At 33.7% G+C, this 14,138-nt stretch overlaps 1 protein-coding gene across 1 annotated transcript in view; it reads left to right on the top strand.

Annotated features, from left to right (window-relative positions):
* PHIP (PHIP subunit of CUL4-Ring ligase complex) overlaps positions 1–14,138 on the top strand; it is a 104,875-nt gene that overhangs the window by 61,137 nt on the left and 29,600 nt on the right. Inside the window, exons 18-23 of the mRNA XM_080934328.1 lie at positions 1,770–1,907; positions 2,646–2,829; positions 5,184–5,301; positions 7,046–7,186; positions 10,443–10,519; positions 12,430–12,658. Of these exons, the coding sequence (XP_080790454.1) occupies positions 1,770–1,907; positions 2,646–2,829; positions 5,184–5,301; positions 7,046–7,186; positions 10,443–10,519; positions 12,430–12,658 (887 nt within the window). The remainder of the gene's footprint in view (positions 1–1,769; positions 1,908–2,645; positions 2,830–5,183; positions 5,302–7,045; positions 7,187–10,442; positions 10,520–12,429; positions 12,659–14,138) is intronic.

Raw genomic sequence — 14,138 nt, 5'->3', positions numbered from 1 at the left:
GCAAATGGTAAGTTCTTCCAATAAATACATATGCATTGCCAGATAATTAAAACATTGGAAATTTTAATCAATAATTTTGGTTCATACCAATGTCTGATTTCAAGGGATTAATAAGATTACCTTTGTACTTAATTTATTCATTTAGCAATATTTATTAAAAACCTTCTTTTGTTCTGATCTGTTAAGCCTTGAACTTTCAGTAGGAAATCTGTTTCATGCTTTCAAAAACTTAGTTCCAAAGATTAACAGTCATAAACAAGTACTTAGTTGTGATTGTGATTGATGTTAGTAAAGTTAGTAATAGTGAAAAAACCTAAGTTAGATTGACTTCATGTTGGAATGTATTTTAAGAAGAGATCAACTTTCATATTTTTAAATGTGAAACAGGATCTACAGGATCTTTCTGTATAGGCCCACCTGGCCTGGAACTTACCATGATAGTCCAGACTGCTCTCGAATTCACCGAGATTTATGTTTCTGCCTCCTAGGATTAAAAGCATGAGCTAGCATACCTGCCTAGAAACAATCAACTTTTAAAGTTTGAAAAGACAGGGCTGAAAAAATACAGTGAGCTGTTTCTGTAAAGTTATAAAATATTGAAGTCAAACAAACTGAATTATGTGTTTAAATGTGGTAAAGGTGTGCAGACTCTTCTTCCCATATTTAAAAAATATAGTAGTGACTGATTTACCAAGTGAAAATAATATAGATCCTGTTAAGATTAAACTAGTGTTGTCATTAGGGGTGATATTTTAGAGTAAAAATATTTGTGAAGATACTACATGCAAATTTTACACACTATTATATATATAGACAGAGCTTGTGACTAGATTGTGTGCTGAGTGAACAGTGAGGTCGAGGTCTATAAAACAGACAAGATGCACATGTGATATAGCATGCTGTATGATTGGGTGCAAACTTGGAATAAAGGAGTTAGGAGGTGCATGTTTGCTGAAGTACTAAGATACAAAATAGATAAGGACCTGAAAGACAGAACAGGCTGTTCTTTCAAGGCAATTTGGGGAAATGTTCACAGTATCATTTTAGTTGATACTTGAAGAATGAGTTAGAATTTTATCATGTGTATTATTGTGAAATTTCAAGGCATAAGTTTAGTATGGCTGGCATGAACAGAAGTGCTAATGAGTAGTTTGTGTTAAAATATACCAAATGCCTTCATGTCTGAACACTAACCTAAGTCTCCTATGACTTGTGGCTCACTATGGGTTATTTAGTTTTTAGTTCCTTTATCTTATCACCTAACTTTTACATCTTTCACAGTCTGCATTTATTTGCAGGCTATTGTCTAACTGCCCCAGTCAGGGTAGGAAGTTTGATTCAGAATAAAGGTCTTGATGTTCCAGTTTGTTGCTGCATCTCTAGTACTAGGCACAGTCTCAGACACATAGTAGACAACCTAGAGTTTGTTGAATCAGTGTGACAGTTTTCAGAAATTAAGGTTTAGTAGGCCATAATTTCTCCTTTGAGTATTTCCTAGATGTATAACTGGGAGTGTAATTTTTTTTTTAATTTTACAATGGTGCTCATAACTTGTTTACCATAAGGTTATGAATGCTGAGACATGATAAGCCCCATATGCACTCCTTCTCATCATTACTTGTAGAAATTAAAAGTAGTTTATGGAGGTTATCATTTCTGTGTTTGCTGTCACTTCTAGGTGATCATTTTAAGTCTTTATCAAAGGAAAATTGATGCTTAATTATAGACTTCTGTGAGACTGAGTAGTGTTTTTTTATAATATTACATAGGATTGAACCAAGTTTTGAGCCAACAAGCAAACCAGGATATCAGTCCACTAGACAGCATGATTCAAAGACTACAACAGGAGCAAGACTTGAGGCGTTCTGGTGAAGCAGGTGTCAGTAATGCCAGCCGTTTAAACAGAGGTAAGCTGAGGTTGTACGTTAAAATAAACATGGAGATCATCTTAATAACCAGCAATAGGGAAGTGGCTAAAGCATTATGGTACATCTATAAAATGAAAGAGGCTACCAAAATTACTATGTTTTTGAATAATAAATATAAAGTTTTATATTACAGATGAATTTTAAAAGTACATATATACTCCCACCTTTCCTTAAGTAAACATTAGAAATAATATTGTGTTCACCACTACTGCTTTCTTGGTGCTGGAGATGGAAGCCACTGCTTTATTCATACAGGAAAAGTGATTGTACAGTAAATCTGAAAAACAAAAAATCAGCTTAATGTATCATTTTCAAATTATGTCAAAGTTTTAATACATCACTCTTAAGTGTCATGTAGTACCATTTAAAGTTTGAAATGTGAGCCATAAATGTCCTTATATTTATTTTTCTTAACTCTTGAAAGACTTGGCAAGTTTTTTAAGTAATGATTTCATATTGTAGACCATGAACTTAACAGTCCAAAATTATGATTGATTACTTTATCCAATCAACTAAATAACCACATTTTTCTTTTCATTAAACTTTTGCCTGTAGTTTTGTTGCTGATAATGATAATTGAATTATTTGATGTAAAATTATTATATAGAAGAAAATGTGGGTTTTTTTCTTTTTTTTTCTTTTTCTTTTGTTTTTACGCTAAATGAGGCGAGTGTCTAAGTAGAACTAAACCACCCCAATTCCCCCTCCCCCATTTAGGCTCTGTAAGTTCTACCTCTGAAGTTCATTCACCACCAAATGTAGGATTAAGGCGCAGTGGGCAAATTGAAGGTGTGCGGCAGATGCACAGCAATGCTCCAAGGAGTGAGATAGCCACGGAGCGGGATCTTGTTGCCTGGAGTCGAAGGGTAGTCGTGCCTGAGCTCTCGGCGGGTGTAGCTAGGTAAGGGAATTATCAGTTACCTTCATTTGACTAATCTCTGTGAAAATACCTTTTCAGCCTTGTAATTTCTTTTAAGCTAGTGTTTTTAGCTAATCGCTGCCAAAAATGAATTTTTGTTCCTATAACAATTTGTGTAAATGGTATGAGATGTGAAATGGTATGAGGGTGTGGTATTAAGATATGAAAAAGTCACCAATTAGGTTCCCTTGATGTTTAATTGAGGACCAATTCAAATGTTACATGGTACCTTTTGTCAGAACATGCAAGCATATGCCTATGTGTGCATGTGTGGTGCTTCATGGTTGGTGTCATGCGTCTTTCGCTGTAATTTTGTGCTTTATTTTTAGCACAGGGTCACTTACTGTAGCAGGAACTCATTGATACTGGTTGTCCAGGCTGCCTGGCCAGTGAGTTCTAGGGACTTGTAGTGTGGTGTGTGCTCCCTATATGTTCCAGCACTGGGCATATTCAAGCTGTGGTGCTGAGGATCCAAGCTCAGGGTCTCGTGTCGATCCTACTGTACTTCTTTCACCTGGTACCGCAATGAAACGCCACTCTGTTCCTATCAAACCATCTCAAATAGTAACTGAGGGCCCCAAATGCTGGTATCTGTAGAGAAAGCTACAATACTTGTGTACTGTTTGTTGACAACATAGCATGACATAGACACAGTACTGTTTTGTATTTTATTAGACAGCTGTCATATATGACTTCAACAATCATATTGGAAATTGTTAGAGAATAATAATCATAAAGTAATGGTTCATTATGCCATTTCCATATGTATGCAATTGTTTTGATTACTTTTTCCTCTCATGGCTCCCTTAGTTTTTTCCCTTCTCCTGCTGCTATTTGTTTGTTTTGATGACCCAGTAAGTTTTATTATAGTTGCTTAATTAAGTGAGCATAGGTTAGAAATAACTTAGAGGAATCCTGGCAGCTTACCAGTGGCTATACCACTGAAGCAAGTGTCTCCTCTTCAGCAACCATCAACTACCAATATCTCAGGGAGGGTCCTAATCTAAAGCCTAACCATTAATTGCCTATAAATTTCATAGAGGTTTGTGACCTTGTGGATCTCCCTTTCATCCATCACAAATTTTGACGGACCCAGTCTTGTGAAGGAAGCCATAATTACTGTGAGTTCATGAGTATCGTTGCTGAAAATCAGGGGGAAAAATACAGATTTCCTTCTACTTGGCAAAGCAAATGGTACTATATTCTAATTTATAGAGGAACAGCTTATTGATAATTTAGATAAATCTGTTTTGATGAACAGAGGCATAGTTAGGATATTTCAAAGTAATGTTTGATTCCATTTATGAATATTATTCAAATATAATGATATATAAGTGTTACAGGGTTGGAGAACAAATTTGTGGCCACTAAGTATTGGGAAGAGGAAATTTTGGGGTGGAAGAAAGTGTTGGCATTTTAATAAAAGAACACAAAGCATCTCTTAATTGATGGAATACTCTGTATATTGAGTATTTTGGTAAATGTACAAGACTACACATAATATATTTGCAGAGAACGTTACTAAATGAGTATCTGGAGAACCCTGAAGCTGATTAATGGTTTATATCAATGTCAGCTAGTGCTGACACTAGACTTTCCTAAGATTTTACCATTGAAGAAAACTGAATAAAGAATGCAAGAATCCAAATTATCTTTTTTACATCTATATGTGAATTTAAGGTTATTTCATTATAAAAGTCTAAAAAGCTGAAAACTTAAAATTTGATATTGATCTTTTCCTGAGGATTTAAATTTCACTTTCCTTCCTGTTACAGAATTGGTTGGGAAAAAATATATAAGGTTCAGTTTTCTTACAGGTCAACAAAATTTCCAAGTCAAAGTAAAAATGAAATTTTGTAGTTTTGAGGATTTGAATTTAATGCATTTAAAATTCAGAATTAATATTCTTTGTTTCAGCTTAATGTCTGGAATAGAACATGGTCTTGCTTTTTGAGTAGTAGGATCTGATCTATGTCACTGGAAAAGTTGTGTGCTTTAGTAATTAGAGGTTCAGCTTTAAGGCTATACTGTTGAGTGGATTGCATGTTTGAAATGTAAGATTATATAAGCACAAGCCCAAGGTGTCTTGCTATAACTTCGCAGAACTCAAAACTTGATTTGAGTTATAATTACCACAGCAGGAACAATTTGAAATAAGGGGAATAGCAAAACAAAGTCTCTTTCTAATATTTTAGTTATATTCTGAGCCACATGTTCTATCCAGAAGGAAAATAACAGAACTTCACATTGTTAATGTAACAGCTATTGTTCATTTTAAAGGAAATCATTAATAAAATTGTAGATTAATTCTTATGGTATTTTAATATTCTCTTTAGTAGACAAGAAGAATGGAGAACTGCAAAGGGAGAAGAGGAAATAAAGAGCTATAGATCAGAAGAGAAAAGGAAACACTTAACTGTTGCAAAAGAGAATAAAATACTTACTGTCTCAAAGGTAAATATTAATTTGAGGTTTAATAGTATAGGGTAAACTATAATGATCACTTAAATTCCTCTAAAATATAAGCATTAATATTTTAGCAAAGTGATATTAATAAAAAATTATTATGGTTAATTACTGGCAGTTTATTTGGATTATTTGATTTCTCACTTAAAGTTGTTTTGCATTTTCTGTCCTTAAGCATCTTCTCTCTCCAAATGCCAACTTTTATGTATATTTTATATTAAATAAATCATAACTAAGTCAAGAAAAACTATTTTTCAATCACTAGTTGTACATTCTAAAATTTTTTTAATCTAATTTTTTGCTCTTTTATTTGTTAATTGGGTTAGTTGTTGTATGCTTAAAAAATAGTCCTTTTCTCTCTTAAGGTGGGTAGGTTGATGGATGAAGGGTCTCTTAGTGGTCATGAATACTTGCTGCTGTTTCAGAGGACCTGGGAATTGAGCAGCCTCTTCTGACCTCTACTGGTACCACGAATACATGTGACATGGTACACATACAGACAGACATACAGGCAAAATAAAAATATACCCTCAAAAAGATTTGTAGACTGTCCCTAGTATTTTGCCTTGGCATCCTGTAGTCCTCCTCTGCAAGATTTATGTTTTCCCTCCTTTATCTTAGCTGGGAAGTTTCAGAGCTGTTAGTTAAGAGGTTGAAAGTTATTTTATGTCAGAATTTTCTGCTCTTCTTAGTGTCTGATGTCAGGTTCAGTTTTTTAAAACGATTGACTTGGGAATGGTTGTATTTATGTGTACTCTGTATATTCAATGCCAGTAGAATCCAGAAGTATTCCACAGACCCCTGAAGAATGAACAGTGTGATACATGCCATTATGGCTGCATAGGTGCTGTGATCTGAACATAGGCTCTCTACAGACCACCACTGTTCTTCGCTGCTCAGGGTCTTCCTCACTAGTTAGGTTTTCTTTTTGTAGTCTCAGGTTTGACTGTGACATGTCTAATGTAAGCTTTCTTCATTATTTTCAACTCGAGTTCTGCAACCTTTAAACATGGTTAGTTGTGTTGTTTTCTTTTGTTGTTGAATCAAGGTTTGAGCTCTGGACCCTCCTGTTCCAGCCTTCCTTTCCAGGATTGTGTTGTGCAGCATTTGCATTTATTTTTATTTGAAGCTTTGGTTGTAATTAACTTGTTTCATATTCTCACTCACATACGTTTCAGTTTGCATGGTGAGCCTGCTGCCTTTTTCCATTGTTAATTCAATAGTTCTTTTTAAAATTTTATTTTTTTTTATTTTAAGGATCTTTAGTTGATTATTTTTACTTATGGATATGATATTTTTCACTCTTTAAATTGCCTTAACTTTTTTATTTTTTATTTTTAGGAGAATGTTGTTTGAATAGCTGTTATTATTTGCCTCTTTCTTCTTCTTGAATATTTGTATTTGCTATCTGTAAATTTTTTTTTTAATCTCAGGGTTGAGATAGGGTCTTTACATAGCCCTGGGTGCCATGGGCCTCCTTTATGTAGGCAAGACTGGCCTTGAACTCAGAAATATACTTGCCTCTCAGCTTCTTGAGTGCTGGAGTTAAAGGAGTGAACCACTATGTCCAGTTTGCACAAGACTGAGATTTATATAAAAAAGAATTTCAGTTAGTAACATAGTCCATGTCAGTAATATTTTAAATATGCGAGTTTTTCATAACTTTTAAACAAGAAGGCCCATTTCTTAAAGCCTATCATGAATAAATTTTTTTTTTTTTAATTTATTGTAGAATCATGCTCATGAACATTTCCTGGATCTTGGTGATTCCAAAAAGCAACAAGCAAATCAGCACAATTACCGTACAAGATCTGCCCTGGAAGAAGTACCCAGGCCTTTGGAGGAGATGGAAAACGGGACTAGTTCTTCAGATGTAAGACCTTAGCGCATTCACAAGTCTGTCTCCTGTGCTTATCTTTAAATGGGACCTTCACTGTTTGCATTTCTGTAGATATTTTGATATGGCATTTTATGTTTTATTCCAGCCATGTCCTTTTTTTTAAATGAAAGACCTACTTCTAGAGATATATATTTGATCTCAAATTTATTTTTAAAATAGTCCATATGAATTAATTATTCTTAGTTCTTTGATAGAATTTTATAACACCTTATGAATAGAGTATTTTAAGTGCAAAGTACAAGTTAATGAAAATTCTGTAAGAGTTCAGAGGTTCAAAGATGTTTGAAGTTTATATCTATATAACTGTTAATTAAAGATTTATTTGTTATATACAAGTACACTGTAGGTGTCTTCAGACACACCAAAAGAGGCATCAGATCTCATTAGAGATGGTTGTGAGCCACCATGCGGTTGCTGGGATTTGAACTCCGGACCCCTGGAAGAGCAGTCAGTGTTCTTAACCACTGAGACATTTTTAAAGCAAAGAGAATCAGTAATCAACTACAATCTTATTCAGGACTTCAGCCTTAAATTCTCTCTCTTTAATTGTTCTTAGTGTTGTAGTTTTGAGAGATGGGTTTACCTTAAATAGTGATAGTTACTCTATTTTGAAACCAGGTTGTATCTTGTGTTAAGCATATAAGAATTTTCCTGCATAACTGGAATGACCCTGTCTGTAGTGAAAGTTAGTCTTCAAATCTCAGGTACCATGAGATAGGATTTCTGTAGCCTAGCACTTACGAGATTGATGTAGGACTCATTTAAATCTAGAAATTTGAGACTTTCTTTGTCAGTAAAACTTAGACCCTGTCTCAAAAAACAAATTTTTAAATTAAAGTTTAGAGAAAAAATTAGTTTTCTCATTGTATGAACAGGATTTATTAGCTCTGTTGACTAGTAAAGAAGATCTTTGAGAGTCAGTAAAGAGCTCTTTTCTCATATTAACCAGAACAAAGCAGTCACTGCAGTATTCTCACCTGCTTTAGTCACTCTGTTTGCAAACAAAATTTTCTACTTCATAGGCAAGAAGTCTGGTGGTGTTCTGAAGTTTAACTTAACTTCTCGCCCATGTGATTTGTTTTTTTTTTGGGGGGGTCAGATTTTACTGTCTCCCACAGACCTACCCTTTGTGTTTCCTTTAGAAGAATAGTTGCTTCCTTCTAAATCTACATATTATTCCAGAAGGAACCAGTGGCCTTACAGTTCTTGATACAAAGTTATAATTACTTTAAAAAAGTAATTAATATCCAATGGATTTAAGTCCTGGTACATCCAAGTTAGAATAATTTAGTTATTCTAGCAAAACATCAAATCTACAAATTAATTAACCTGATAGAAGAGATGAGAGGGGTTATTTAATTCAGATAGTATATAACTCTAACCTAAGCACAGTAATATTCTGCCTCAGCCTCCTGAATAGGTTTTTGCTACCTTGACCATTTGTTGACCATTTGGGAAGACCAAAGAATATAGATAGACTACACATGGGCAAAATCATTTGTTTTATTTTTGAGATATGTATAATTATCTTTTTAATATAAAATTTTATAAAGTTCAGTGTTTTAGGAAGTTGTTGGGTATTTTGACAATTAGAACAGTGGCATGAAAGTTTCAGTCCAGTTTAACATTTTTTTAAAGCAGGTAAGTAATTGTTTTAGAGAAACTGGAGTATGCTGATAAAATAATTATTAACAGAAAGAAGCATGGGTATTTTGGTTGAACTAGTTTGTCTTTATGTTTTCAATTTAGAAATTGAACGTAATTCTCTTTCTTTTCATTCCCTTTTTAAAAAGCTGAAATATAAAGCCAACTATTATCTATAGATTTCACTTAGTTCATTGTACAAACACTTAAATAGTTACATAGTTTACATTTTTCACTGAGATACCAAAATTGGAATACTGTTTCCCTAAAAAAATAACACGTACAAGGAGCAGTAAACAGACTCAGCAGGATGCATTTATATGTTTATTTGTGATAAATATATAGTGAAATAAACAGTAACAAAGAAAAAGGGGCCAGTGAGAGGGATCTGGCAGTTGAGGGCAGAGTGGGGGAATAATATAATCATATTTAATTAAAAATATAAGTAGTAAAATTATTTTGTTGTTAAAAAAATGACTCAGCAATTAGAATCACTTGTTCTTCTAAAGAATGTGGGTTTCGGTCCCAGAATCCTACAACCATCTGTAACTTCAGTTAGTTCTATGATTCTGACCTCCAGGCAGAAGACAGAACATATGTTACACATGCATACATGAAACAAGACTTAAACACATACATTATTTTTAAAAAATAAATTATCTAAATTGTAAAGAGTAGTATGTTCTTCAAATGGTTTTGGTATGCCCTAAAAGTGGTAAAACTGAATCATACTTATTGAAAATTGCCTAGGCTTTGGACTGCAACGACTTGGGTTCAAATTAAGTCTTTTTTTTTTTTTTTTTTTTTTTTTTAATAATTATGCTGCTGCAAACAACTTTCTGTGAGTTTTTGAAACCTCTTATAGTGAGATCAATAATACATGGCAAACACATAGAAAGAACTTAAAATAGTTCAGTAACTGGGGATTGTTACTGTTGAATCATGATACATATAAAGAAGGTATGTAAGAATTGTATCAAAAATTATAGCCTCATGAAAAAATTAGCTTCACACATAGTATTCTCTGAACTTCAAATTGTTGCTAAGAGGAGAAATGGTTCATAGCTTTATTGTTGTTTCAAATCATCTCTCATTGGATAAAATAAAGCTAGAGATGGAATACCCTGATTTGTAAAGTTGTTTTAATATTAATAGTAAGTAAAATATAAATGTATCTAATATTAAGATTCTGAAACTGTCTACAAAGTGCTTAACTTTTAAAAATGTTCAATAAGTTTCAGAGGTTAAACAATGAACCTTTTGTTTTGACATAAACCTGTAAATTTTCTACTACTTGGGTAAGATGAGAGAGAATCATAAGAATGCAGATATAGTTCCGAATGCATATTCTTATATTCAGTTCTCAGCTCTGAAAAAGAAATAAAATAAAAATTAAATAAAATGAAACGTGGAAATTCTCTCAGAGGTCTTCTGAATCTAGTATTAATAGATAATATTTAATAAACATTTGTTTTAATTTTTTAAGTAAAACCTCAAGAGTTGTGTTTTTCTGCTCCCAAGTCAGATTTTTGATGTCCTACTGTTCGTAGGCGGCAGCTTTTGAACTCTGTCTTCCTTGTCACAGGAAGGTGAAGTACTTGCTGTAAGTGGTGGGACTTCGGAAGAAGAGGAGCGAGCATGGCACAGTGATGGCAGTTCCAGGTAGAAATGGAGAGTCTACTTGTCCCCGTGCCCTGTGTGACAGCCAAATACTGGATACTAAGGCATTCGAAGAGCTTTTGTTAGCAAAAGTCTAGATTTTCTTCCTGACGAGTCTTAATAGAAAAATTGAAACTCGATCTGTAAAGTAATGTTAACTCTTCCGCCTACTTGTTACTATACTTCTGAAAGCTATATTTAACATACAGCATTATAAACTAGCTTCACTGCTGTTTTTGAGGAATGAGTAAGCCTCAGATAATGAAATTAAGGAAGTTTTATTCTTATGTGACTGTATTTACAGGACATTACTAATTTTCTCTACCAGTGATGAAATTTTCTACTTCCTTTTTTGATCACGCAAGCAAGAAAACCTTCAGATACTTATGTTGGATTTTCACATGTTTAAAGGCCTAATAGCTATATAACAAGGCTTTAGTGGTCCCTGGAGATTCACCCTTGGGGAAGGAAGTTATTAGTTATCCTTCCTACTCTTTCCTACTTCAGCGGTTCCTAAAAATAGATTTCCAAGGAAACATTAAGTTGATGCTGTAAGTTTAGTACAAGATTCTGATCAGTTTTAGAATCAAAAGCTTTCTTGACCTTTAGTAATGATTCTTAATGGTATACAAATGTTTGTAGATAGTAAGTATTTAATATTTTTCTGTTTTTGAAGAGTGAAATGTTCATAAGTTGAGAAGAATTTATACTAAAAGAGAGTGCTTAAAATGTTTTAATTAGGCCTCTAAAGTTTAAAAGATCATGTGTGGTGTACACAGGGTTAATTCTAGTGCTTGGGAAATAGAACTGACATCCCTGTAAGACATTTCTAATTATAAATCTAAGCAACATAAGCAAATACTCTCATACTAAAGTTAAGAAAGAAAACAGTATAATTAGATATGTGGAGGGAGCCATATCAGGACTACCTATTTGTGGAAAGGTATGCAGTATAGGTAGAGCAGATAGTGGCATGTAAGACAGTTTGTGTCCTATATTTTTCTCCTTAATGGAAAGGCCGATAAAAAACAACCTTGGTTGAATGTAATTATTATGGTCCTGGGGTTGGTCAAACTTAGGACCACGTGAATGCTAGGGGAAAACTCTCTACCACTGAAATTCTGTTGTTTTACGTGTTCAAGTATGTTTGTGAGTTTAACCTTCCAACCGTCTAGGCACACTTTTCACATGCCAGTTTAGTATTTGTCTCCTATGAGAATTCCGACTGGGTGCAAAACTTCATCCTTGCTGATTGTTGCTGGACACCCCTTTAATCCCAGCCCTCTCCTAGAGGCAGAGGCAGGTAGATGTCTGTTATGTTCAAGGCCCGCCAGAGCTACACAGACAATAAGAGAACTTTACTTTTAGGCCAGGGATGCTAGTGCATGCAAGTTCAGCTCTCTGGAGGTAGAGGCAGGTGGGTCTCTGATGAAGGCCAGCCAGATATAGTAAGATTCCCATCTCAGAAATAAATATAACAAAACAAAACTTCATACTTCTGCTAGTTCAGTACTTACAAGGCTTTAATCATTAGCACTACAGAAGACTAAAGGAATTCTAAGATCTTCTCAAAAGAAATTTCTGTGCTTGCTTATTATGCAGGTTATCTATTCTACTTCAACTGAAAAAGGTGCTACTTCATTCCTTATTTCTTCTAATAAGACTACTAGTGACATGTGCAAGCAACATGCTTCTTAAAATAATTTTCTTAAGTTTATTTTTTCATAAAAGTTGCAAAATTTGTTTTTAGATATGAAGAGGAGTTTTGCATAAGGAAATAACCTTTTAGTTCATTCATGCCTCTATCTCTGTCTGTCTGTCCGTCTGTCCATCTATCCATCCATCTATCTATCTAATAAAATGTACTTAAAACTACCCTAGTGTAAGACTTAATAGTTGTTCTCTCCTTTTAGTGACTATTCCAGTGATTATTCTGATTGGACAGCAGATGCTGGAATTAATTTGCAGCCACCAAAGAAAATTCCTAAGCATAAAACCAAGAAACCAGACAGTAGTTCAGATGAAGAAGAAGAATCTGAAAATCAGAAGCAAAAGCATATTAAAAAGGAAAGAAAAAAAGCAAATGAAGAAAAAGATGGACCAACATCACCAAAGAAAAAAAAGCCCAAAGAAAGAAAAAAGGTTGGTTTCAATTTTTTATATCAAGTGTTTTCTTCTGGGGAAATTATTCAAAGCATAAATGTGAAAAATCTAACAAACATTGAGGTTTATTAACAAATACTAGTACAAAAAAATTCAGAAGTACATACTAAGCAGTAGTAAGGTTCATAGAGATGTGTTGAAAGAAGTGTTTGAGTGGTTGACACCAAAGAATGTTTATTCAGAACATTGCCATAGTTTATAAATATTTGAGCATTTAATTTAGAAATCATTTTTAAATTCAGTGAGATTTATTTGCATAAGAAAAATAATAGTCTTAAATCAGCTACCCTAATTATTCCTATAAACACAAAAAATTTCTGGGGTGCATCACATGAAATATAAATGACAGAACTTGTCATTTGTTGACCATAAAGCAAATATAAATTTATTATTGGGTAAAATAAATTTTTATAGCAAGTTTTCATTAAATATAGCATGAATACTATAAGTTTTCACTTTTTGAGTTAGTAATATGTTTGATTAATTAATGAGTTTGGACAATTTGAGAGTAGAGAGAAGAAAGAAGGAAACAATAGTGAAAACCTGTCTTTACAAAGTTGAAATTTTTAACCAGAAAATGAGAGTATGACTGTTTGACACCCCCCCTCCCTCTGAGGTAAATGCGTATTTGTCTGTGCTGTGTGAAATACTGTGATAAGGATCTGCATTGGAGATGGCTCATGGGAAGGTTATGGAGGAGAGTAGCCAGGGAAGGTGCTACCAACCAAGGCTCTGCTGTGGTAGAACATGACAGTGATTCCTTCCAGTATACCATGCTACATGCACTCACATATACACAGAATAACTTATAAAATTTTAAGTCAGTAATGCTGTAGTAAACAGAAATGTTTTGGTAAATAGAAAGTTCGCTCTTGGGAGGCAGAGGCAGGCAAGTTTGAGTTCAGCCTGGTCTACTTACCAAATTCCAGGGTAACCAAGACTTCATAGAAAGACTGCCATCCTCAACTCCCACCAATACCACCCCCTGCCAAAATCTTTTTCTTTTACTTTCTTTAGAAACAAATATGTTATCAGTTGTAGAATTAAATACTACAAAGCTCTCGTTCTTTATTCTCAAGAAGTTTTGAAAATTATAAGAATCTATGCAGGTTTAGTGTTTGATTTTTATTGGTTGAATTTATGTTTATTTCAGCTATATTATTATAAATTACTGTACTTTAGGTTTATAATGATATGATGGTTCATTTTACCTACCTCCCTGGTATTCTGTGAGGAAAAATTTCCAAAGACAATACCACATTTGTCCTTAGTTTCTGCCGAATGAATGATTATAAGTATAACCCAAGCCAGTGTTGTATTTGAATTTCTTATTAGGAATATTTTAATTCTGTTGTTCAGCTATGTCAGAATATCATAGTAGGATCTATTCATGGACATCCTTTAATGAGATTAAGATATTATGAATTATGCTTTTTGACTAGACTTGTTTCCGTGTTTA

The sequence above is a fragment of the Micromys minutus genome, assembly GCF_963924665.1.
Source record: "Micromys minutus genome assembly, chromosome: 21".
Taxonomy (NCBI): Eukaryota; Metazoa; Chordata; class Mammalia; order Rodentia; family Muridae; genus Micromys; species Micromys minutus.
Note: the sequence above shows the minus strand (reverse complement) of the source record. Positions and strands in the feature narration are given on the sequence as shown.